Consider the following 25,429-nt stretch of genomic DNA (forward strand, 5'->3'; position numbering starts at 1 on the left):
CAGAGATGAATTTACCAGGTGCAATGGATGTATCACGATGATGGGAGAGAGTGTTGCTGTGGGGGGAGTGGGGGGCGGGGGCGGTGGGGTTGAATGGGACCTCATATATTTTTTTAATGTAATTAAAAATAATAATAATAAATAAATATTAAAAAAAAAAAAAAAAAAAAAAAAAAAAAAAACCCTCTCGTGACCAGCGAAGACTCTCCATGGTTCACCCTGCTTTTGGGGGGCCCCAGGCACTCTTCTCCTTCCCACCCCACTGTCTGCTCAGAACTAGGCCCACCTCAGAGGCGTAGGAATCCTTGTCTTCATTCCGGTAAGGCCTGAAGTTCCGGCTGGGGTCGGGCTTGGAGTCCAAGTCGCCGGCACGGAAGGCCTCTCGGATCCTGGGCTCCCATTCCGGCAAGTCCCTGAGGTCGGATGGCTGCACACAGAGGCACGGGCAGACGACACCAAAGGTGACCATGGGGAGGGGTCAGAGGGGACAGAAACTGCCCCCTCACCCCCGCCCCAGGCCTCTGGGCTGCAAAACGAGCCAAGGCCTGGGGCTCAGGCAGATTTGCCTCCGCAGCCCAGACGCAGCCCTGGCTGGGGGCTCTGCCGCCACTCCAAGAACGTTTGTTGAATGGATGAATGTCTAAATAAGCGGTCGGTGAAAACACTGATCTGGCAAACATCTGCCCTGTGGACAAACCTCCTGAGCCGGTGCCAACTGTCCTATCACATGTGCGGCCCCCGCTCATTTCTCCCTCGAGAAGAACCAAGAGGGAGACCCAACATGGGGCAGATGGACAGGGCAGGGCTTAAAAACACTAGAGCCCAGTTACACTGTGTAGTTATTTAAAAGAAAGAGCTAAATCTCTCTGTATGGACATTGCTCTCAGGATGAAGATCAAACTCCTCAATGCTCTCTGCACTCCAGCCTCAGACCTTGGACATGCCGTGCTTCGTCCAACCATGCTTGGAACACTCTTCCCAGGTAATTCCTCCCTCTGATGTCAGTTCAGAGCAGAGCTTTTCCCTGACTCTGGGGTCTAGATGGACGTCTTTGTTCGTAAAACCAGGGACCTTGCCTTCAGATCCCTTATTTCGGTTTTTAATTTCATATTCACCGGCATGCTATTTTGATTAAAGTCTATCTTCCTCACGGGATAGCAGGTGCCATGGGGGCAAGAGTCATACCTGGCACCATGCACATGAACATATATGAACAATACATGAACAATAATGAAGCATTATAAATAAATGAGCACATTGATACACTACACGAGAAAAATAAGTTGTGCAATCACAGAAGGTACAACATAAAACAGTTGGGGGTGGGGAACAAATACGTGTGGAGAAAGATGTAGAAAGGTGCTCTGCAGTGCTGGAATGTTCATCTGTGCTGTCCCCACGGCAGTAACTGGACACACGTGGCTCCTGAGCACTGGAAATGTGCCTAGTGCAACCAAAGGACTGAATTTTTAACTGTCTTCAATTTTTATTAATTTGCATATAAATTTAAGTAGCCATGTGCAGCTAGACTCCTGTGTTGGACAGTACGGCTCCAGCCAGCTAACAGTGGTGCCTCTAGGATGCAGGAAGTGATGGGGGGAGGCGTTCACCTTTTTGCCTCAGACACCTCTGAAACTCTTTATGTTTATATATTACTTTTGCAATAGCGCCTTTTTTTTTTTGACAAGTATATTTACCATCTTAATTTTTCTAAATTGGGTTTGATATATGTCAAGCAAGGCCGGAAGTTCGTTGTTTTTAGAAGCCCCAGTTTCTTGCATTTGTGTAGAACCTGACTGAAGCTTTTTTTGTTTTTAACAATAACATCTGGGGAAACGGACTTTGGCCCAGTGGTTAGGGCGTCCGTCTACCATATGGGAGGTCCGCGGTTCAAACCCCGGACCTCCTTGACCCGTGTGGAGCTGGCCATGCGCAGTGCTGATGCGCGCAAGGAGTGCCATGCCACGCAAGGGTGTCCCCCGCGTGGGGGAGCCCCACGCGCAAGGAGTGCGCCCATGAGGAAAGCCGCCCAGCGTGAAAGAAAGTGCAGCCTGCCCAGGAATGGCGCCGCCCACACTTCCCGTGCCGCTGACGACAACAGAAGCGGACAAAGAAACAAGACGCAGCAAATAGACACCAAGAACAGACAACCAGGGGAGGGGGGGAAATTAAATAAATAAATAAATCTTAAAAAAAAAAAAAAAACAAAAAAACAATAACATCTGTTTTAAAAATGCAAAATTACGGGAGACACAAAAAGAAAAAAGGGCAACCTGGACAAAAAAAAAAAAGCGGGCCTCTGAATCAACCCCAGCTCTCTCCATAGTAGAACGAACAAGTGAGTTGCAGTTTATTCCTTCAGTGGGATCGCAGCCAGTCATGAGAACAAGCTAATGCTAGAGGCAACACACTGCCCGCAAAAGGAGCCAGGCCAAGCGATTCACTCCAACGAAAATTCAAAATAGACCAAACTACTTTGTGGTACTGGAAATCAAGAGAGGACTTCCCTTGGAAGCGGGGACAGTGACAAGAGGAGGGCGTGACGGGTCTTGCAGAGCCCTGGCCATAGCCTCTCTGCGGTTGGGGCAATGATTACATGACTGTGTTCACCTGGGGGAAAACTCATTAAGCTGAACCTGTGATTTATGTCCTTGTCTTGACACATGACTCAGTAACCATTAAAAAAGTCAAGAGGGCCCGTGCCGCGGACATCTCACCTGGAAGTCGGAGCCGAGGTCTTTGGCCAGAAGAATGTCCTTGGAGGGCCCCTGGGAGCCCAAGGCGGCCAGCGAGAAGGACTCTTGCTGCTCCTTGCCGGAGCTGCCCAGGACAGCGTCCGCCTTCCGCGCGAAGGTGCTGAGCTCCTCCTGGAGCACGTGCAGCCGCACCCAGATGGCATGGATGAGCTTGGGGTCCCTGGGGCCCTCGCTGTTGTCGGGGGCCTCATACAGCCGCAAGTCGGCACACTCGTTGTCCAGACACAGCCGGAGGCCGGCAGAGAAGCCGTTGGCATCGGCCACCAGGACGCCGATGGCCTTGCTGACCAGGGCCGCCTGCTCCCTCAGCCCGGGCAGCGCCTCGGCCTCCCTGGCTCGGCAGAGCCGGGCAGCGGGGGGCTCGTGGGCCTGGCCGAGGGGCGTGGGCACGCACTGGGCGGAGTCCCCGGCCTCGGCATCCGTCTCCAGCATGGGCCGCGTGCTCTGGCAGGAGGCGAGGTCGCAGCGCTGGAGGTTGGAGAGGAGCACGCGGTTCTCGTACTGCAGCTTCTTGACCTTGCCGCTGAGCTCGCCGATCTGCAGCTTGGCGGCCGCCAGCTCCTCCTGCGAGGGCTCGCTGAGCACGGAGCAGCTGTCCTCCGACAGCGTCACGTCCAGCTCGTGCTCGGAGCGGTACTTGGCCAGCTCGCCCAGCAGCAGCTTGTTCTGGTCCTCGAGCTCGGCCGAGGAGCGCCGCAGGAGCTCCGCCTCCTCCTCCACGAACTGCAGGTGCCGCCGCAGCTCGGCCAGGCTCTCCCCGCACTCGCTGCCACCCAGCGCGGGGAAGGTCAGGCGGGCCTCGGGGCCCCCGCAGCCGCCGCCGCCGTGATCCTTCATGTCGTCCATCTCGGCCCGCAGCCCTCGGTTCTCCACCTCCAGCTCCACGATGCGGCGGCTCAGCAGGTTGGCCTCCTCCTCCACCAGCTTCAGGTGCACCTTCAGCTCGGTCTCCCGCGAGTGCGGGGCGTCGGCCAGCTCCTCGGCCGACAGGGCGCCGTCCAGGTCGCCGTAGAGTGAGCGGTACTTGAGCAGCTCCTCCTTCATGCCGTCGTTCTCCTTGGCCAGCTTGGTCAGCTTCTTGCACATGAGGGCCGACTCCTCCTTGGCGAAGTGCAACTGGCACTTCAGGTCCGCACTGTCCTCCTGCGGCCGACGGGGACAGACACGGCCCAGGAAGGTTAGGGTCGGGAAGCTCGGCGCCAGCCACGGCATTCGGGGCGCGTTAAAACGCTGCGTGGGGGGTGCTGACATTGCAGCAAGGAGGGGCCCACGCAGAGGCTGGGCTGCCCAGGAGGGCTTCCTGGAGCAGGTGACATTAGCCAGGGTGAACAGAGATGGCGGCTGCTGCTACTACTGTCACAGCGACTTCAGTTTCCGCATCTGTGAAATGGGGCCTCACAGAGCGGCAGAAAGGGGGAATGAGATCAGCTGCCCCCTGGTGATGCAGGTACTTAGTTGTTTTTAGAACCACTAGAAGCCACCGTGATGCCATGGCCTGTGCTGCATACTGCACTGCAATTCTTACAACGAACTCACAAGACAGGGATCGTGTGCCCTTTGGACAGCTGAGGAAACTGAGGCTGGAAAGGTGATGTGACTCGCCCTATCACCTGGCAATCAAGGGACAGAGCGTCACAGCCGGGTCCCTGACGCCTGACCTCTGGATGGTTCAGGGTGTGGTTTTAGGAAGTTGAGGGGCAGCAAGGCTAAGGATGTGGGCCCAGGGAAACCACAGCTGAAGCTGGGGGGAGCGGCTCACCGGGCCACTTGGAGTTAGGCCTGGAACCCTTCCCCCAAACCTGCCTGGGGGGCTACACCAGGGGCCAGAGGGGCTGCCGAGAAGTACCTGCACTGAAGTCTTCTTGTCCATCTTCCCCAGGGAACGAGTTCCTCTTTTCTTCAAGGAATGCTGGAGGAAGATTAAGAGAAAAAGAATTAAAGAGGGTGATGAGGCATCCAAAGAGTCTCACTCAGCAGCTGCTGAGGAGGAAGGGCCCTAGAGACCACCCAGGGGGCTGCAACTGGGGGACAGGCCAGAAGCACCTAGGGAGATGCTTCTACACACACCTGCTCCGGCCGCCTCTCCTTCCTCTCCCACCCCTACACGGAGATCCAGCTAGCTTGGGCCAAGACCAGATTTCCGGAGCACCTATTACATGACAGGCACAGAAAGGGCTAGAAAACAGCAGTGAACAGGACAGACAAGGCACCCGGGGAGGATGCTGTGGGGCCGCACCCAGATCTTCTGCTCAGGACCAAGATACTCCGCCAGCGAAGACCTTCGCTCCAGCCACGGTCCTTGCCAAGGTCATGTGCTCTCCCCCAAGGCAGCTCACATCAAATGGCTGCTTGAGGCTACCTTGCTTCAATCAGGGACAACACAAGGGCCCTCCCAGTTCCAGCGCTCCCCACAGGACCTGCGGAGGCCCATGGTGTGCCTGCACCGCAGCTCAGCTCCTCCCTCTGCCCGGCGCTGGCGCTATTCCTGGGGGGCCTCTTCCATAAACCCCGTGTGCAAGCCTGTGTCTCAGGGTCTGTTTCCCAAGGAATCCTGTCCCCATGGAACTCACCTTCTAGTGGGAAATTCAGAATGAATAGCAATAAACAAAATGAATATGGATACAATGAATCATAATTACACAGGAGGCTTAGAAATGATAGTGAGGGACGGATCACAAATAATTTGAACTGCAAAAGTTTCCAAATAAGAGAAAAAAAAATCGATACATTTGATTACATAATCAAATTCTACATGGGGGAACACCCCAAGAAAATTAAAAAGATAAATGACAAACTGGGGAAACTATTTGCATTTTATAACACTGGCAAAGGGTAATATCCCAAATATATATAGCACTTCACAAAATAGAGAACAAGAAGGTCAACAAACCTATAGAAAAATGGGCTAAAGATATGAAAAAGACTTCAAGGAAAAGAAATGCAATTGGCTCTTAATCATATGAAGATTCTCACGTGCACTCAAAACAGAGAAATGTAAATTAAAACTAAGATGAAAAACCATTTCTTACCTATCAGGTAGAAATCCAGACACCTGACAACATAGTCTATTGGTGAGGTTATGCAGAAACAAGAAGGCTCATCTATTGCTAACAAGAACACAAAATGGTACAAGCTCTATGGAGAGGCATTTGGTAATATCTAGCAAAATTATAAATGCATTTACCCTTTAACCTGGTAATCTCACTTTTAGGAATCTATCCCAAAGATAAAAATGGATATATGCACAAGGGTATTTGTTGCAGCACTATTTGCAAAAACAAAGGATTGGAAATACCTCAAAAAGTTCTTCAATAAGACCCTGGTTGAAAACACTACAGGACTTTTATACAATGGAGCACACTGCAGCAAGATGAATAACAGAAAGGTAAAAAGAAATGAACGTTTCTAGTTACTGCTATGGAGCATCCCCAGCATGTGATAAGTGACAAAAGCAAGTATCTACCATTTATCTAAAGGGAGAGGGAAGCGGATGTGGCTCAACTGATAGAGCATCCACCTACTATATAGGAGGTCCAGGGTTCAAACTCAGGGCCTCCTGGCCCATGTGGTGAGCTAATCCAGGCACAGTGCTGCCACGTGCAAGGAGTGCCATACCATGCAGGGATGCCCCCACGTAGGGGTGTCCCATGTGCAAGGAGTGTGCCCCCCAAGGAGAGCTGCCCTATGCAAAAAAAGCACAGCCTGCCCAGGAGTGGCACCACACACACGGAGAGCTAATGCAGCAAGATGATGCAATAACAAGAGAGACACAGATTCCCGGTGCTGCCAAGAATATAAGCAGACACAGAAGAACACACAGCAAATGGACACAAGAGAGCAGACAATGGGGAGGGGAAGGGGAGAGAAATAAATTAAAAATTAAAAATAAATCTTTTTTAAAAATAAAAGAGAGAGGGCTACAAAATTTTAATTATATCTTAAAATTTATAAAAAATAAAATATAAAATACATATTTAAAATTTATTCTCCACCCCCCTTTGTTGTTGTCTGCTCTCTGTGTCCATTCACTGTGAACCTGGGGCCTCGTATATGGTAGGCGGGAGCCCAATTGCTTGAGACACATCTGCTACCCAGTATCTTTTTTTTAAAAAGATTTATTTATTTATTTCTCTCCCCTTCCCCCCCCACCCGGTTGTCTGTTCTGTGTCTATTTGCTGTGTCTTCTTTGTCCGCTTCTGTTGTCAGTGGCACGGGAATCTGTGTCTCTTTTTGTTGCGTCATCTTCTTGTGTCAGCTCTCCGTGCATGCGGCACCATTCCTGGGCAGGCTGCACTTTCTTTCGCGCTGGGCGGCTCTCCTTACGGGGCACACTCCTTGCGTGTGGGGCTCCCCTACGCGGGGGACACCCCTGCAGGGCACGGCATTCCTTGCGCGCATCAGCACTGCGCATGGGCCAGCTCCACACGGGTCAAGGAGGCCCCGGGTTTGAACTGTGAACCTCCCATGTGATAGACAGATGCCCTAACCACTGGGCCAAGTCTGCTGCCAAGTATCTTCTTTTTATAAATTTGGTTCAGGGCCCATGTAGAAATTTTTCAAAATTATTAAAATAAAAATTTTTTTTTTTCAGGTTATTTGTCCTTTATTTAGTTGGAATCATGGAGACTATCCCAATTTTTCATACAATCCTTTCTCTTGATATTGAAATACTGAGGCATAAAGGAACTCAAAATGCCACTAGACATAGAACCAGAATTTTGATCTTAAACAATGATGCTAGGTAATGTTTGAATGGGAACAACATTTGATATGGATGGTCAGATGAAAGATACCAAAATGTCAAAAATAAAATTTTAAAATGTTTAAAAAGCAATCCCTAAAAATCAAAATTAAAATGAAACAAATTATCCTAATTTTTGATGGCATAACCACAGTGAGAAGAACTGTTTCAAGTTACTTTAAAACCAGTAAATGGCCTATCCAGCCTAACGGAATATACTGCAAGGATTAAGAGAATAGCAAATTACTTTAAACCATTCTCAGTCAGTACATCATTTCAGTAAGTACATGAAAGTATTGGTATTTTTATTCTGAGGATGTTGTGTATGAGATATAGGATGAAGGAAATGAGAACTTTTCAGCTTGAAAGAAAGCAAATAAATGATAGATAAAAAATTTGTTGGCCTGAATCTGAGGAACCAGTGAGAATTCATGTTGTATTTTATATTCTTTTAAAATTCTAGTCCAAATCACAAAAAGGGCCTAGAAACAATCCAGTAGTATTGAAGACCTGTAGCATCCAGATCACGGTCTCCAAATAACACTTCCCACTAAGAGGAAGGAGGGTTCCTTGAAAAAATATCTGATCTTATGTTTAGGGCAAGAAATCTTCAGGTTGAACTTAAAATATCTTGTTATATCAGAAAGGAAGGAACTTACCAAAAACCACTAAGTTTGTCTTAAAAAAGACTCGGGCAGGAAGCGGATTTGGCTCAACAGACAGAACATCCACTTACCACATGGGAGGTCCAGGGTTCAAAGTCAGGGCCTCCTGACCCATGTGATGAGCTGGCCCATGAGCAGAGCTGATGCGCGCAAGGAGTGCCCTGCCAAGTAGGGGTGTCCCCCACTTAGGGGAGCCCCATGCGCAAGGAGTGTGCCCCATAAGGAGAGCCACCCAGCACAGAAAAAAGTGCAGCCTGCCCAGGAGTGGCGCTGCACACATGGAGAGCTGATGTAGCAAGATGATGCAACAAAAAGAGACACAGATTCCTGGTGCCGCTGACAAGAATGCAAGCGGACAAAGAAGAACACACAGTGAATGGACACAGAGAGTAGACAATTGGGGGTGAGGGTTTGGGGAAGGGGAGAAAAATTTAAAAATTAAAAAAAAAAAAAGACTCAGGAGTCAACTTGAATAAGATTCTACTGGTTAAAAATGGAATAATTTTAAAATTTAAAAAGAAGGAATAAAGCACCTCAAATGTTTAAATTCACAAATGTATGATACTTAAAAAACAAAATAAATTCATTGGTCACCTTTGGAAGATGCTAGGGAACTGATTCATTATTTTTAAAACTGTAAACAAAAGTAAAGAATTAAGTAGTTATCCTGCTTTCCTATATGACTGGTCCTCAGAGTAAATGAACAGTTGATGAGAGGTTTCTCTTTATAGAAGTATTCCAGTTAATAAATGAAGATGAAATAACAGAACTAGAAGTCATTATTTTGCAACCCCTAGTTAATTAATGGATTTAGGCAATGACCATCCAGATATCCAAGAAGGACAGCCAGACATCAAGTTCCTCCAGATGGAAGTACATGCCACCACTGATGACACAGCCTTGCCAAAACAATCTAAGCCGGACCTAGTCAAGCTTCCAGAGCTAACTACCAGTTCACCGAAAATACAGAGAACAGAGGAAATGTTAAGCAACACCATGGAGATGCAATCGGCTAAATCCAGATTCAGGGATACATTCCAGAACAAAAAACTTCTTCCTCAAAAAAAAAAAAAAAGGAAAAAAGAGAAAGAAACAGAAGAACATGCAGGTTCTATAGAATTAGGAGGCATATCAATCAATTGTAACACATGGACCTTATATGGATCCTGATTCAACAAACTTAAAAAAAAAAGATGCAATCAGGAAAAACTGAATTCTGACTGAATATTTGATGACATGGAGAAATTATTGTTTTTAGATGTGATAACTGTGTTTGTAATTAATTAAAATAGAGACAACTTATCTTCTAGATACAAAGGAAAAATGTTGACTGATGAAATGATATAATGTCCTGTGTTTGCTTCCAAATAACTTTGGGACAAGGGTCAATGGTTGGGAGTATAGATGAAAAAAGATTGATCCAGGCCCAGAACAGATAATTGTTGAAGTGGGTGATGGGTGCATGGGGATTTGTTAGGCTATGCGGTAGAATGCTGGAGCTGGCTCCTAAGGACTCGAGAGTCAACAGAGCACATCTCTTCCCAATTCCAAGTTCAGTGACTTCACACTGGTAGCTTGAAATTGGCTGTGGTGGAAGTATTTACACCAGCGAAATGGGCAAACATAACAAAACAGAATTTTCTTTTTCTCTCAGAGAGCAGCTGTTAAAAATTTAACAGCTTATTATTGCTATTCCCTTTATTTTGCATATGTTTTAAATTTTCCATAATAAAACAATTTAAGAAAAATGAAACTACCAGACTTGGATATACATCATTACTGGATAGAATCACCTTCAAAGGGAAAGAGCTCAACACCCTCTACTGGGTTTTCTCTAATACTAGACAGCTTTCAGGGCACCCAGGCATCTGCATTCAAATACATTTTGAAATCAAAGGAATGTTTGAAAACCCCTCCCTTTTTTTTCAGACAATTCCCATATGCCCTTTTTTTTTTTAAGATTTATTTATTTCTCTCCCCTCTCCTTCCCACCCCGCCCGGCCCCTCGTTGTCTACTTTGTGTCCATTTGCTGTGTGTTCTTCTGCGTTTACTTGTATTATCAGGTGGCACCGGGAAACTGTGTCTCTTTTTTGTTGCATCATCTTGCTGCGTCAGCTCTCCATATGTGCAGTGCCACCACTCCTGGGCAGTCTGCACTTTTTTCACGTGGGGCGGCTCCTTGCGCGTGGGGCTCCCCTACGTGGGGGACACCCCTGCGTGGCACGGCACTCCTTGCGCACATCAGCACTGCGCATGGGCCAGCTCCACACGGGTCAGGAGGCCCTGGGTATAGAACCCCAGGCCCTCCATACGGTAGGCAGACACTAAATTGAACCACGTCTGCTTCCCCCATATGCCTTTCAAAATGTAAGCATTCAGGCAAAGAACTTTTACAGAAATCAGTGTTTTAAAAAGTGACTCAATTAAATCCACTTCTTTCCATAAGAGGGGTGTTATATGAAACCACACTTAGTTTGCTTTTGACTTTTCAAAGATATGTTTGAAAATGTTCCCCAGGTGATTTGGATACACACCCTTCCTCACCCCCTACCTCTCACAGCTCATCCCTGAATTCAGGTGAGATCCATTTATGTAAACCAAGCTCTCTGAGGCCAAGAAAGTCAGGGACTTGTCCAAGGTCTCAAAGCAAACTCACAGCGACCTGGAAATAGCTCATGACATAGTTCTTGACCTAGTTTCAAAGACTGGGTGGGAGCAAACGTGCCTTCTTTGATCTAGAGTGGTGCTAGCACCTTGGTTCTCAATTTGGGTGCACATCAGAATTACCAGGGGATCTTAAAAAAAAACAACACCTGATGCCCAAGCTTCCCCCCAGACATCCTGATATAGTTGATCTGGGGTAGGTCCCAGGATCCGGTATTTTAAATAGCTTCCCAACTGACTCTAACAGGAGGCCAAGGCTGAGAAACACTGAGCCAGGGACAGAAACCCCAGATGGGCTCCAAAGTATTATCTTAAGGCCCAATCAAATCCTAAAAAGACCTTTTGAAATGTAAATGAGGCAGGAAGGCAGAGGCTGATATTTCAGATGCAGGGAGCCAGACTTCAGGAGGCCCAAAGTGGGTTCTTTCAAAGGCAAAAAGGAAAGAGTAGGGAGTGTGGGCCACAAAATAAGACCCCCCCACCAGAGCTGCACATGGTCTCAGGGTGGGGGTGCTTAGCAGGAGACACTCACCCCCTCCCACACCCCCACCGCCGCGGTGAGGTGGGGGCTCAGGGTCAGCCTATCACAAGCTCTGTGGGAGGAGCTATGGCCAAGGCTGGGAGTTAAACTCGGGGGACCCAGTTTATGATCTTGGGAGAACCCCTTCCTTTCCCCAAAATTCCATTTTATCACCTATAAAACTGAGCGATGGATTAGGTCACCACAGCCCTTTGAAGCACTGCAGTCCATGGTACTGGGACTCCCTGGAGGAGGGAAGTGGGGTGACAGAAAGGGGAGTCAGGGGTCCCCAAGGAACTGAGGAATCCCAAGCATCAAGATAAACAAACAAGACGAGCAAAGCTGTAGAAAGAACCAAGGGATACCTGAGTTCACTGACATGGGAAGGTCTCAAGACACCTTGTTATGGAAAAAAAAGTAACCTGCAATATAAAGCCTTCAACCCAAATATCCATCAAGTGAGGAAAGGAGAAACAAATATGATCGATCCATCCAACGGAATATTATTCAGCCACATAAAGGAAGGCAGTACTGATGCAAGCTACAGTGTGGATGAACATGCAAAATATTATTCAAAGGGAAAGAAGCCACATATTGTATGATCCCATTCATCAGAAATGTCCAGAATAGAAACTCCATAGAGACAGAAAGTAGGTTAGTGGTTGCCAGAAGATGAGGGGAGGGAGGAGTGGCAAGAGGTGCAGGGTGTCTTTTGGGGATGATGAAAATGTTTTGGAATTAGGGAGCGGTGATAGTTGTACAATTCTGTGAAATATACCAAAAACCACTGAATTATACATTTTAAAAAAGGCAAACTTTATGGTATTTGAACTATATCTCAATAAAACTGTTATTTAGAAAAAAACTACAGCATGATGCCATTTTTATAAGAATAGTGTGGGGGGGAGTTGTATTAGTATACACATGGCAAAAAAAGTCTGATGAATGGACACCAGACTGTTAACAGTGACAGTGCAGTGAACGTTTAAACGTAACTACACCATATATTTTTTTAAAGATTTATTTATTAATTTCTCTCCCCTTCCCTCCCACTCTCCCCCCCACCCCGCCCCGGTTGTCTGTTCTCTGTGTCTATTTGCTGCGTCTTCTTTGTCCACTTCTGTTGTCAGCAGCACGGGAATCTGTGTCTCTTTCTGTTGTATCATCTTGTTGTGTCAGCTCTCTGTGTGTGCGGTGCCATTCTTGGGCAGCCTGCACTTTCTTTCGTGCTGAGCGGCTCTCCTTATGGGGCGCACTCCTTGCGCGAGGGGCTCCCCTACAAGGCGGACATCCCTGTGTGGCAGGGCACTCCTTGCGCGCATCAGCACTGCGCATGGGCCAGCTCCACACGGGTCAAGGAGGCCCAGGGTTTGAACCAAGGACCTCCCGTGTGGTAAACGATGCCCTAACCACTAGGCCAAGTGCGCTTCCCCATATTTTAAAAAATCTATTAATACACAAAAATACGTCACTGTAAAAAATTTACACAATGCAGATTAAGCAAAAGCCCTCTTCTTATCCATCCCTCCCTCCATCCTCCTCCATTCCCGAAGGGATGCCACTACTGACAGTCTGGTGGGGCTCCTTCCAGACTTTGGCTCTACATTTAAAATACGGAAATAGATGGTGCTGTTTTAGACTTTCTTTCCTTCCTATGTTTATTTAATTCTGTTCTCTTTGATTTTTATAATAAGCACCTTAGGCAGAAGACAACCCAAAAGAACCCAACATTCTAGGCTATATTATTCTATACGTTTCAGAAACAGTCAATGCAATACGATACATAGAGAGAGAAATTCGTGTTACAGCAACATGGACACAAACCAAATTACAAATCATGGATTCAGCTGGGGAATAGACCTGATCAAGGTGTGGTTTTTATTATTTCTATGAATTTTTGCTAGATAATATAATCACATGGTTCAAAAGTGAAAAAGTACAAAAAGGAACGCCATGAACCCAGCCATTCAGCCTTAAGCCTGGAGGCAACCAATGTAGCCTAAGTCTGGTAAACCCTTCCTTAGAGGCGAGCCAGGCATGCATTTATGTGCTTTCGTAGTAATATTTCTGATCTACTGAACTTACACTATTTTTTTAGCTTAAAAATGCATACAGGAAAGCGGCTGTAGTTCAAGTGGTCCAGGGCCTGCTTCCCATGTACAAGGTCCTGGGTTTGATTCCCAGTACCTCCTAAAAAGAAACAAACAAATGAAAAAAGCAACTTTCATTGGGGAGTGGATGTAGCTCAGTGGTTGAGTGCCTGCTTCCCACTTACAAGGTCCTAGGTTCAATCCCCGGTACCCTCCTAAAAAAAAATACATATATGCATCCACATTTAAATATATATATATATATATAATGCATAAACAGAAAAAAATTAAGTACACACACATATAGTAATTTCCTCTGGAGGTTGGATATAGGTGATTTTTGTTTTCTTATGGCTTATTTGTATTGGCTAATCTTTCTCTACTACGTATGTAACTAAGTGTCGGGCAGGACGGAAGTCGTAAAACAAAAGTCAACATTTGAAAGTGTCCTTTCCCCCAGAAAAGTCCCTGTACGCTTTTCAGCAGGCAGAGAGAAAGTGCCCCATGTGCAGGTGAAAGTACGCTGAGAGCAGCTAGAACTTCACCAGACAGGAGGGGTGGGGGGCAGAGAAGGCCTGAGCATGAAGACTTCCCCCACCTCATCTAAGTCTCTTTGGCTCCCACACTGCTCTGCAGCTTAGGACGGAAAACAAGGCAGGCTCAGAGAGCGCAGAGAGGACAGCAGCTGGCCAGGCGGCCCGGGGGGCTGCCGTGCCCCTCAGAGGGAGCCAGGGCCCGTCAAAGCTCCTTTGTGGATGCCCAGGGGCAGAGCCAGTCCCTACCCAAGAGGCGGATGTCCTGGCACCCCAGGCCGGGAAGGGTGCCCCGCGCCTGCAGCAGGGCCTTCCCCACCCCGGGCACTCACAGAGGTGCCTTCCAGCAGGGAGGGGGCCTGTCTGAGCACCCTTGGCCCAAGGCTCCTAGCAAGAGCCTGAGCTAATTCCTCCTCCCTTAGCCTCTTTCCCCAGGAGACCAGCGGATCCTCCCCTGCCCCTCAGGCCCCAGCACGGAGAAGCCGCCTGAGCACAGCCTGAAGGGGCCCTGGTCCCGCTAACACCTCCCAGGCCTCCCCGCTGCCAGGAAACAAAGGCCAGCCTTCCCAGGACTAAAAGGAACCTTCCGCCACAACAGCCATGCGGACTTTCGCCAAGCTTCGAAGGGGATGTTTAGGCAGGTCTGACAGAAAACAGACTGGGCCGCGTGTACGAAATTTACTCTAGAGAGAGCCTGGGGTGGGAGGGGCGCGTCCAAGGCTGAGGGCTGAAGCCGAGCCCGACGCAGGGGCCCTGCGCGAGAAAACACGTCCCGGTGCAGACGTGAGCCCCAGAGCAAAAGTCACAAGAGAGGCACTGCCAACTGCAGCCGCCGACGTGCAAGGTAGCTGCTCCTTCCAGCAGCTCTCTGGAGTGAGCCACGTGACAGGCAGCAGGGACGGCAGTTACTTAACTGAGGTAAACGCTTCTCCAGACCCACAGCCGTCGTAATGAGCGCTGAGACGGTAACGATGATGCTAAGTATTTTACCAAGCCCTTATTCTGTGCTAAACACTTTACCAACTTGACTCACTGAATCCTCACAAATATCCTTCAGGAGAGGGATTATTATTCCCATTTTATAAAAACAGAAACAGCACCAGAGCAGGTATGTTATTTGCCCAAGATTACACGGCAAGTAAGGGCAAAAGAGAAGATTCACAGCCAGGCCAAGCGGCCGTGGCACCAAGTTCGTGGTTTCCCTCCACCACACAAACTAGCGCAGACCTGGGGCCTGACCCCACGAGGTCTGACCCCGCGGCTCAGGCCCTTCCTGCCCCCTCACCGTGCTCACCAGGGAGCGGGGACGAGAAGCTTGTGCGAGCAGCCTCTTCGGGGGTCCTGAAAGCACAGCGGGTGGTAGGAAGGCCCCTGGCTGGGACCATTTGGATTTGGGAGACAGACGGTCCTGGTTTGGACCTTCTCTTTGCCTTTTCCCACATGGCTAAAGAGTCTCATCTATACCCAGCAATTCCACCACTAGGCAGGTGCCCAAGAGAATTGAAAACATACGCTCACGCTAAAACTTGAACACGACGTTCACAGCAGTGTTATTCACAATAACCGAAACGTGGAAACCACCTAAACGTGCACCAGCTGATGAATGGATGAACAGAATGTCTACCCATACAAGAGAACATTATTCAGCCATGAAAGAATGAAGTAATGAAACATGTGACGACATGGACGGACCTCGAAAACATGCAAAGTAAAACGAGCCAGTCACAAAAGGCTGCATTATGTATGATTCCATTTGCATGAAATGTCCAGAATAGACAAATACAGAGACAGAAAGTAGATTAGTGGTTGTAAGGGCTGGGTGGGGCATGGGGGGAATGGAGAGTGACTGCTAACAGGTACGGGGCTGCGTTTTAGGGGGATAAAAATGTTCTGGAATTAGTGGCAGTGGTTGCACAACACTGGGAATAGACTAAAAACCACTGAACTGTATACTTTAAAATGGTGAATTTTATGGTACAGAATTCTATCTCAATTTAAAAACTGCCCACAAAAAAAGTCCCATCTGTAAAGTGAGGACACCAGCACTGTTGGTGGGGAGGCCGTGGTGAGGGTCAGCCCACGGGAGGGTGCATGGAAGCACATGGAGCCGCGCCTGGCACAGGGTGCACACTCAGACACAGCAGCTATGTCATCGTGAATCACGTCAACACTGGCATTGGCTTTCTGCCTAAAATACAAGAAAGGGGGATGGGACTGGTGTCACGGTCCTGGGGCAACAGTGCGACAGCTGAGCGCGGCTAGGGTTTGCCCCGCTCCCTTCTCTCTTAGCTAAGCGCCATCTCCATGACAACAACATCAGCTCGGGCCAGGGGCTCCTGTTCCCAGCCCAGTGACAGCATCGCCACGGCAACCTGTCAGGATGGCAAAGGCAGATCAGGATGATGGGATTGAGGAGCTCTGGCAGAAGCATTGCTAAGGGACCCCCGTCTCCATAGCAACTGCATCGGGCAGGAGAGGGAGGCGAGAGAGGGCATTCAGCAGATAAATACAGGACCCAGGATCCATGCCCAGGCTCCCAAGACAGCAAGGGGCACGTTGGGAAAGATGAGACCAGCCTCGGCGACATCCGCCTTACAGGGAAGTGAACGAGTGCTTCTAAAGCACCTACTGTGCGCCATGCACCGCAAAGGGTATGCTTGACTTCATTGTTCAGAAGTCCACGAGTAATACTCAAATACATCCTCCTTATAAAAACCTAACTACAGCATTAATAGCGTAAAAAGAAAAGCCATCTCACATCCACTCCCACCATTTCTAACTCTTCTGTTTAGTGGGTCTAACTCCAGACTTTTGCCATGATTTACACACATAAGCACAGACTTAAAAAAAACAATGGGATGGCATTATACTTAGCGTTCTAGAACTTTCTTTTCCTGCTTAACAATGCACCGTGGTGATCTTTCCACATCAGTACACATATGGCTAGCTGATCCTCTGTAACCTCTTCATAGTATTCTATGGTTATCCAATCTTACAAATAACAATAAATAACCATGTAAGCCCAAGATGCTCATAATCCTGGCCTGAAGAAACTGAGACTTAGAGAAGGGAAGTGACTTCAGGGTTCGGCATCATCTCTGCCAAGGAAAGGAAAGTTAACTGGCCTCAGACAAGCTGCCCCTCTCCAGGCCTCAGTTTCCTCACCTGTACAACAGGGACAGGACGATTTCTAAGGCGCTTTCTGAAACCGTCCCCCGTTTTCACTGCCAGGCGAGGCAGCAAGGAGACGTGCGCAGGTGGTGCCCTCTGCTGCGGGCGGGGCGCGGGGGTGGGAGGCTGCCTGCAGGGAGGGGTCTCCCCAGCCCAGGCAGGGCAGGTTTCCACAGCAGCCCCGGGCTGCCACAGCCTTTCTCTCCACTCCAAGAGAACGTAGGCACGTCGGACCACGGGAAGGGCAGCTGGAGGACCATTCCGGCTTCAGGGCAGCGGTGTCTCCTGTCAGAACATGCCTGCCCTCTCGGGAAGCAGGAAGTGCCTGTGGGGCGGAGCTGTGCCCCAGGAGCATGTACAATCCTAGGAGACCATGGGAGCCACCAGACAGCTGTGCCTCTGGGGCCCGAAGCCTCCCCGGGGCTTCTTGGGACACAGACCCTGGAATCAAGGTGCCCTTGCCATGCTGACACCCCGGGGGCCCCCTAAGCTGAGGGTTTGCCGTCAGCACGCTGCAGAGTCATGGGGCCCTGTGCGACCTTGAGGACTCCCTCCCTCTCTCGGGCTGTTCTCCCATCCGTAAGATGCACATAATCACTACCTCACTGGGTCTTTGTAGACACTGCCGAGACACAGGACCTAGTTGAACACACTGTACACCCAACTCACAGCAGGAGGAGCAGACGGCCTGCCAGGCTGGAGGCCTGACCGACACAGAGGCTGGCGCTGCAGGCCACAAGCGGGGAGCGAGATCGCAGCCCCCAGACTCAAGAGCCAGTGCCCCTGCCCCGGCACTGACGGCACACAAGGGGGTCCCTAAAGCACAACCACACAAGTTATCTCAGTCCTCACACTGACTCGGGGCACGGTTGCCCCATCCACAGAGCAGGAAACTGAGGTGCAAAGGGCCAGGCCCTGGGCTGGGCACGTGTGATATCTTCTCGGTTCATCTCTCCAGCAGCTGTGATCTTTCCTGGATGGCTGTCTCCTTAGCGTGTGAGCTCCCCGAGCACAGGAACTGGGGCTCTTTTGTTCAGCACTGTCTCCTTAGGGTCCAGCACACAGTGTATGCAGTAGGTGCTCAGTGAATGTGTGCTGGAGGAATGAATGAACAACCCTGCCGGCGAGGCGTAACTGAGCCCATTTCCCACGAGAGCTCATGGAGACACCGGCAGGCTGGGGCATGCACGGGCCCGCCGGCCTCCCCGGCCCCAGGCCGGCCCTGCCAGGACGAGACAGGAGTGCCCTCACCTCTCGCGGCCGCTCCAGCTCCGTCTGCAGCACCTGCTTGGCCAGCTCCGTCTCGATGAGCCGCTGCCGGAGCTCCTCGTTCTCCTCCTCCAGCCGCACCCGTTTCTTCTCCACCACCTCCAGCTCCTTGTGCAGCCGCACGGAGATGTCCTTGGAGACCTGGGTGAAGCGGGGCAGTGACAAGGGCGTGAGCGGATTCAGTGAGGCCAGCCAGGGCGGTAGCACCCACACTGCAAGCCCCACAGGCTGTTCCACCTCAGCTGCTGAGGCCCCCCAAGGCAGGCAGGGACTCTCATTCTCCCCACTTACCAGATGATGGCATGAACCACAGAGAGGTCAAGTAACTCACCAAGGGTCACACAGCCAGGTAGTAACAGAACCAGGACCCAAACCCAGGCACCCTGTACTCCCAATGTCTACACCATAGTACCGTCCTGAGAAAGCTGTAGAGGGCCTGCCAGTCTCTTAGGAATGCCTTTTCATTTTCTGGGGGCTTTCAATGTTACTAAAGGCCTCTCCTAGCCACCCTCTTGGCCCATCTCACAAGATCCTATGGCAACAAGATAACAATTTCATATATGGGAGCAGGAAGATAATGGGAATATTCAGGGGGAATTCAGCTTCATTAATAATCTTTTAATATCTAAAGTAAGAGATGAGCACGTGAGTGCTGGTTATTTTAATACACTTTTGCATGTGTGCAGAATTGTAGTGTATTTTTTAAAATTTTTTGTCTTTTCCCTGTATACTTTTTAAATCAGTTTTATTGATACATATTAATAAAGCATACAATCTATTAAAAAAAAAAAAAAGATCCTATGGCAGGAGCAGAAGCTCATTTTAAAGAGAAGAGGAGAGAGCGCTGGAGTGGAAACCCAGAGCCAAATGGGCAGTGCTGGAGTCATTTGAATCCCATCTCTGCCAGTGACCAGCATGTGCTCCTGGTCAAAACATCCTCCCACTCTGAGCCTCAGCTTCCTCCACTATAAATGGGTTCAATAATAATCAGACCAAACGCACGGGCCTACGGGAGGATCAGCAACTTCACAGAAAGGTGTGCCCACCGTCTGACACCCAGCGTGCGCTGGACGCATGGTGGCTGCCGCTATGAGAAGCTGAAGCCCGGAGAAGGGTGGGGCTTGCTGGAGGTCGTGATGTGACCCCAAAGCCTGCTTCCAATTGTCTGCGATGGAAAATGCACCCTGAATGACAAAGGCTGGGCAGGTGTCCAGGCCTCCCTACAGAAAGGAGCTATGGGAGCTGCAAACTCCAGAGGACTCTGGGACTCCGCAGCTTTCCTTGAGGATACCCTCTGCCTTGTCCCTGGGGGAGAAGGCCACGAAAGGGAGCCTCTGGGGATGAGGAAAGAAGCCCTTCTGAGCTGGGCAATCGCAGCAAGACTTGCTCGTGAGCTGAAGCAAAGGCTTCTGGGACTGCGAAAGAGGAAAGAGGGGGAAACGGACTTGGCCCAGTGGTTAGGGCGTCCATCTACCACATGGGAGGTCCGCAGTTCAAACCCCGGGCCTCCTTGACCCGTGTGGAGCTGGCCAATGCGCAGTGCTGATGCGCACAAAGGAGTGCCCTGCCACGAAGGGGTGTCCCCCACGTAGGGGAGCCCTATGCACAAGGAGTGTGCCCCGTAAGGAGAGCTGCCCAGCGCGAAAGAAAGTGCAGCCTGCCCAGGAATGGTGCTGCACACACTTCCCGTGCCGCTGACGACAACAGAAGCGGACAAAGAAACAAGATGCAGTGAATAGACACAGAGAACAAACAACCAGGGGAGGGGGGAATTAAATAAATAAATAAATCTTAAGGGGAAAAAAAAAAAAAGAGGAAAGAGGGGCTGGGGGGCACTACCTGTGCTGAATACCTACTGTGTGACAGGCTCATCTTCAACCCAATCCTTTCCCCATTTTACAGAGCAGAGTCACATAAAGCAAGTGGGGGCCAAGCTGGGCTGGGAGCACCGGGCGCCGACTGAGGGGCCAGCGTGGCCAGGGCTCCCTGTGGCGGGCAGGAGGTGCAGGCGGGGCGGGCAGCCCAGTGCCCATGTCTCGGAAATGACCGTGATGCCTCCTCCCTGCCGGAAGGGAAGAGGGCCCTCCCTGGCTCTGCCCTCTGCCTGGACCCAAGCCCAGCTCGGCATGGACCCTTTGGCAGTGTGCAAGGGAGGCCAGGAAAAACAACGGCCAGAAAGGAAGCTCGGCGCTGCCCGGCGGCCCCGTCCTGCCCACTGCTGCTCTCTGTCCCTGAAGATCACCGAGGACAAAAAGAAGCTGGCCCACGAGGCCCCTCCCACAGCCTCCCCAGGCCATTTTTCTCATCCATAAAGTAGAATGAGCAATCCCTACCTCAATATCCGAACAAGGACTCTGCAAATGGGAACCCTGGATTCCGGCCCAGTTCTTGTACTTATTGGCTGTGTGACTCAGGACAAGTTATTTAACCATGTGAAGCCTCGCTTTGCTCATCTGTAAAATTGGGTTGTTAAAACCTACTCTGGAGGGCTTTGTGAGGAATAAACAACACGATGGACATAAATGCTTGCTGGTGGCTGGAACACAGTAAGTGCTCAAAACTAGCAATTTTTAATGCATTATCATGATTACTGTTTCGCCTTGCGCACTGCACCATGGATCCTCACTCAGGAAGCCCCTGTTCTGATCAACACTCCATTCATTCATTCATTCACTCATTCATTCACCTTGCCTAGGCACTGGGGAGGTGTGAGGGGTACAGTGTTCAAGGCCTCAGACCCTGCCTGGGCTCGTTCACATCTCTGTGGTCCAGGAGCAGTGCAGGGTCTGGCACGCAAATGCCTGACAAGTGCTTGTTGGCTGAACAAACAAATCCAAAGTTCTGATAAGCAAAAAGGGAGGGAGATGAAGGAATGAATGCCCAAATATGCACCGCAGGCTGCACGGGCCCTAGCATGGCTGGGGGTGCTCCCCTCAACTGCCCACCCTGCCCTCACTGCGCAGGCTGATCTCTGACTGGGGTGACAGAGCAGGCTGCTGGAGGCCAGGCCTCTGCTCCCCACCCCGCTCCCACCAGGGGGGTGTCCCGTCCCCACCAGGGCCTTTTGTCTGGTGAGGCATCCCCATCCTTGCCATGGCCCAGAAGCCCTGATCCACATGGATTCCTGGACCCAGTCAGGTTCCTGAATGGATCTACGGATTTCATCCCCTCCCACCCCCTCTGTGAGTCCCCTGTCCCCTCTGCCCCATTCTCCTTGGAGTCTCCTTCCTTTTTGCTTTTTAAATTTATCTTTTAATTTAGTCACACGCCACACAAGGCATCCAAGGCGTGCACTCAATGGCTCTCAGTATAGTCACAGACTTGCGCATTCATCGCCCCCCTTTCACTTTTGCTCTACACCCCCAAGGGCTGCTGTATCAAGAAAGCCCACCCCGAGGCAGCGCGTGGAATTCCAGCGTGGACAAAAGAGCCCTTCATCCCAGATCCCCACGGCGCCCTGTGCCCCGAAAGAGGCCACGGCGGATGGGAGGCAGGAGTCTGGTGACCTGGGCACGGCCCTTCCTGTCCCCGGGCCTCAGGGGTCCTGGGACCCCTCCACTCTCATGGATGACTTAAGAATCAGCTCCGGCGGCAGACTTGGCCCAGTGGTTAGGGCATCCGTCTACCACATGGGAGGTCTGCGGTTCAAACCCCGGGCCTCCTTGACCCGTGTGGAGCTGGCCCATGCGCAGTGCTGATGCGCGCAAGGAGTGCCCTGCCACGCAGTGGTGTCCCCCGTGTAGGGGAGCCCCACGTACACAAAGTGCGCCCCGTAAGGAGAGCTGCCCAGCTCGAAAAAAAGTGCAGCCTGCCCAGGAATGGCACAGCACACACAGAGAGCTGACACAAGATGATGCAACAAAAAGAAACACAGATTCCCGTGCTACTAACAACAACAGAAGCGGACAAAGAAGACGCAGCAAATAGACACAGAGAACAGACCACCGGGGTGGGGGAGGGAGAGAAATAAATAAATAAATAAGTCTTTAAAAAAAAAAAAAAAAAAAGAATCAGCTCCTACTTCCTGAGCACTCGCCACACGCCAGGCGCCTTTGCCTTTCATCTCCTGGGAAACCAAATTGATTGTGATCCTTATTCTGCAGCTCAGAAAGGAAAAGTTACCTGCCCAAGGTCACACAGCCTGGAAGCTATTGGATCAGGGGGGTCAACTCGAAAGTCCTGCTCTCAGCCCGCCCCGTCTGACGACATAACAGGAAAACCAACAGAAGTATCAATGACCAGCCCTGGCAGGCAGCTCGCCCTGGGTCAGGTGCTCAGGGACCCCACAGGCCTGTCTCACTTCATCCCAACACCCCAAGGGAGGGAGGCCGAGACACTAAGGGACATGAAGCAGCTGCAGCTTCTGGAAGCCAGGGCAAATCCCCGAGCACCAACAAATGCTCTCAGCCATGAGGTCAGCTCTCAGCCATGAGGTCAGCGTTGACAACGCGGGGAGCCCGCTCCTGCCAAATGCAGCCTGTAGCTCAGCCTCCAGCCTGCAGCTTCGAGGGGGCCCTGCTTCAGGGCCTCAGGCTTCAGGGTGTCCCTGTCACTTGAATCCACAACCAGGGCTGAATCCTCCCAGGAACCCCAGAACAGGGGGAGTGTCACCCCCCATCTTACAGATGAGGAAACTGAGGGTCCAAGAAGGGAGGTGACCTGTCTGACACAGAAATTAAACCCAAAGCAGAATTTTGTTTTGTTTTTGCTGTTTACAAGTTTATTTCAGAGGTGCAAAGATTATTTCCCTCTCCCTGTGTTTTTAGAATTTCCTGTATTCCCCCACTCAGTCTTGGCTGCCACAAGCAGACAGACAGAAAGCGAGAAAACCTTTGTTTTCTTGCGTCTGTAGTGGAAACCTTAGCAGCAGCCATTATTAGCCAAAGCCAGAACTTTTTCCTTTCTGTTTCTTAGAAAGGAAACGTCTGCTTGTGAGTCCTCGGGCTTCCCAGAGAGGTTACTTCAGGTGGGAATTTCCACCCCAGATTCCCAGAACCTGACACTACAGGATCCCAGTTGGTGAAGGTGGGGCCAGGGACGCTGCATTGTGAAAAAAGCCCTCCAGGCGATTCTTTTCCTTCTCCATGCCCACCCCCAGCCACTTTCCCCACTAGCACCGAATTAATTCTCCTCCTAGACCACGAAGAAAAGATCCCAGCCTACACTTGCTCCTTTGCCGGGTGAACATCCCATGCCAGACCTGGTGCTCAGCACTGTCCTTACCTGAATTATCTCATTTTATCCTCCCAGAAATCTACAGGTAGGGACTAGTTTTACCTCTGTTGTCACTTGGGGAAACTGAGGCTCAAAGACATGAAGAAGCTTACCCAAATGCAGCAACTGCCCGAGACCTCCATCTACCCTCCTCATGCCAGGCAATGTCCCCCCTGAGTTCTGTGAGGACCAGCAGAGGGGTCCATTCATGGCCCCCTCACCCCCGGAAGATTCAGCTGGTCTATGGCCCACCTTTGCTAAAAGGGGGAATTGAGGCCCCAAGAGATGGGGACGCGACAAGAGGCTGGCAGAGTCTCCTGGGCTACCCTTCTCGGCAGCCCCCTCCCCACCTGGGCCCACCAAGCCCTCCCAGGGAAGTCGGCAATCTGGGGGTCTCCAAGGACGCCCCAGAACAGCCCAGCACTCTGGGGCCAGGGGTGGCGGCCAGCTCAGGCGAGGACGTGAAAGGGCTCAGAGCTCCAGCTGCAGGGGCGGGCAGAGGAGGAGGGAGGAAGGGGGCAAGGCTGGCGCTGATTGGCTAGTTCAAATCCCAACAGAAGGGGCCGCTCCCCCCAGCCCAGACTCCTGAGAGCTACCCCGCCCCATCAGCTGCTCCCCAGCCAGCCCGCTCCGCCCCAGGCCCTGAAATCCCCCCTACCCTGGCCCACACTCAGGGCAGCCCGGGCTCCCTCCCACACTCCCCTCCCAATGGAGGGATTGGAATTGGAATATTCCCGGAGTGGCTCTCTCAGGTAGGGCCTTGGAGGCCCCACCTTTCCGAGCTCCATTTTCTCACCTGGGCAACAGCCCCACAATCCCACCGAGCAGATTCCAGACAACAGGAGCTGCCAAAGCCTCTGAGGCTGGGACTCACTGTTTACGCCCTCTGGCCCAGTAACCTCAGAAATTCTTGTTGCACCCCTTAGCTAATATTTGTTTTCTTCAATATTCCACTGGAAATGCTACAGAGCTTGAATTTGCCTGCATCTTTGGGCAGAAGTGGGGGGGCATCTCTAGGCAGGTGACTGCCCTCACCACGCCCAGCCTTCCACGGATCCCAGCAGCTGCTGGACAACTTCCAGCTCCCTGACACCATCCTGTCCCTCTCCCCGGGACCCCCAAGTCCCTCTCTGGGACCACCTTCCTCCCTCGCACTGGCTCCTGCTCACTTCTCTCCTTGGGGCCTCAGCTCAAAAGTCATCCAGGCAGTGGCTCTCTAGGGCCCCAGGCCATGCCGGAGACCCCAGCAGGAGGGAGCCAGCCTGGCAGGAGGGAGCCGGCCTCCAGCCCATCTCCCCTCTGCTTCCCGAGGCAGAGAGGCCTGGGGGGCCCCTGGGCCTGAGCTCTGCTGCCTCCACACAGAGCATGACCTTGGACAAGTATATCCTTTCTTTGAATCTCAGGTTCCTCATAAAGAAAATGGGAATAATAAGATTTTTCTTATTAGGGCAGCATTTTACCCACATTTTCTCATTTAATCCTCAGGGAACACTGTGAGGCAGGGTCTGCAGTTATTCCCATTTTACAGGTGAGGAAACTGATATTTAGGTGACTTGTCACAAAATTAGGGCACATTGGAGCCAAGATCTGAACAGAGCTGGCCTACACGAGAGCCTTCACTACTCTCCAGTAGCACAATCAACAAACCTCCGTGCAACTGTGTATGATCAACTCTCAATACACAGTAGCTGCCAGTACTAGGGTTTATATATATCTTTCAAGGAGGTACCAGGGATGGAACCTGGGACCTCACACGTGGAAAACAGGCACCCAACCACTGAGCTACACTCGTTCCCAAGGGTTCA

At 50.8% G+C, this 25,429-nt stretch overlaps 1 protein-coding gene across 1 annotated transcript in view; it reads right to left on the reverse strand.

Annotated features, from left to right (window-relative positions):
• MTCL2 (microtubule crosslinking factor 2) overlaps window positions 1–25,429 on the reverse strand; it is a 77,493-nt gene that overhangs the window by 32,382 nt on the left and 19,682 nt on the right. The window contains exons 3-6 of the mRNA XM_058287045.2: window positions 18,393–18,551; window positions 4,603–4,665; window positions 2,718–3,899; window positions 287–427 (exon numbers count right to left, since the gene is read on the reverse strand). Of these exons, the coding sequence (XP_058143028.1) occupies window positions 287–427; window positions 2,718–3,899; window positions 4,603–4,665; window positions 18,393–18,551 (1,545 nt within the window). The remainder of the gene's footprint in view (window positions 1–286; window positions 428–2,717; window positions 3,900–4,602; window positions 4,666–18,392; window positions 18,552–25,429) is intronic.

Source organism: Dasypus novemcinctus, chromosome 24, assembly GCF_030445035.2.
Source record: "Dasypus novemcinctus isolate mDasNov1 chromosome 24, mDasNov1.1.hap2, whole genome shotgun sequence".
NCBI lineage: Eukaryota > Metazoa > Chordata > Mammalia > Cingulata > Dasypodidae > Dasypus > Dasypus novemcinctus.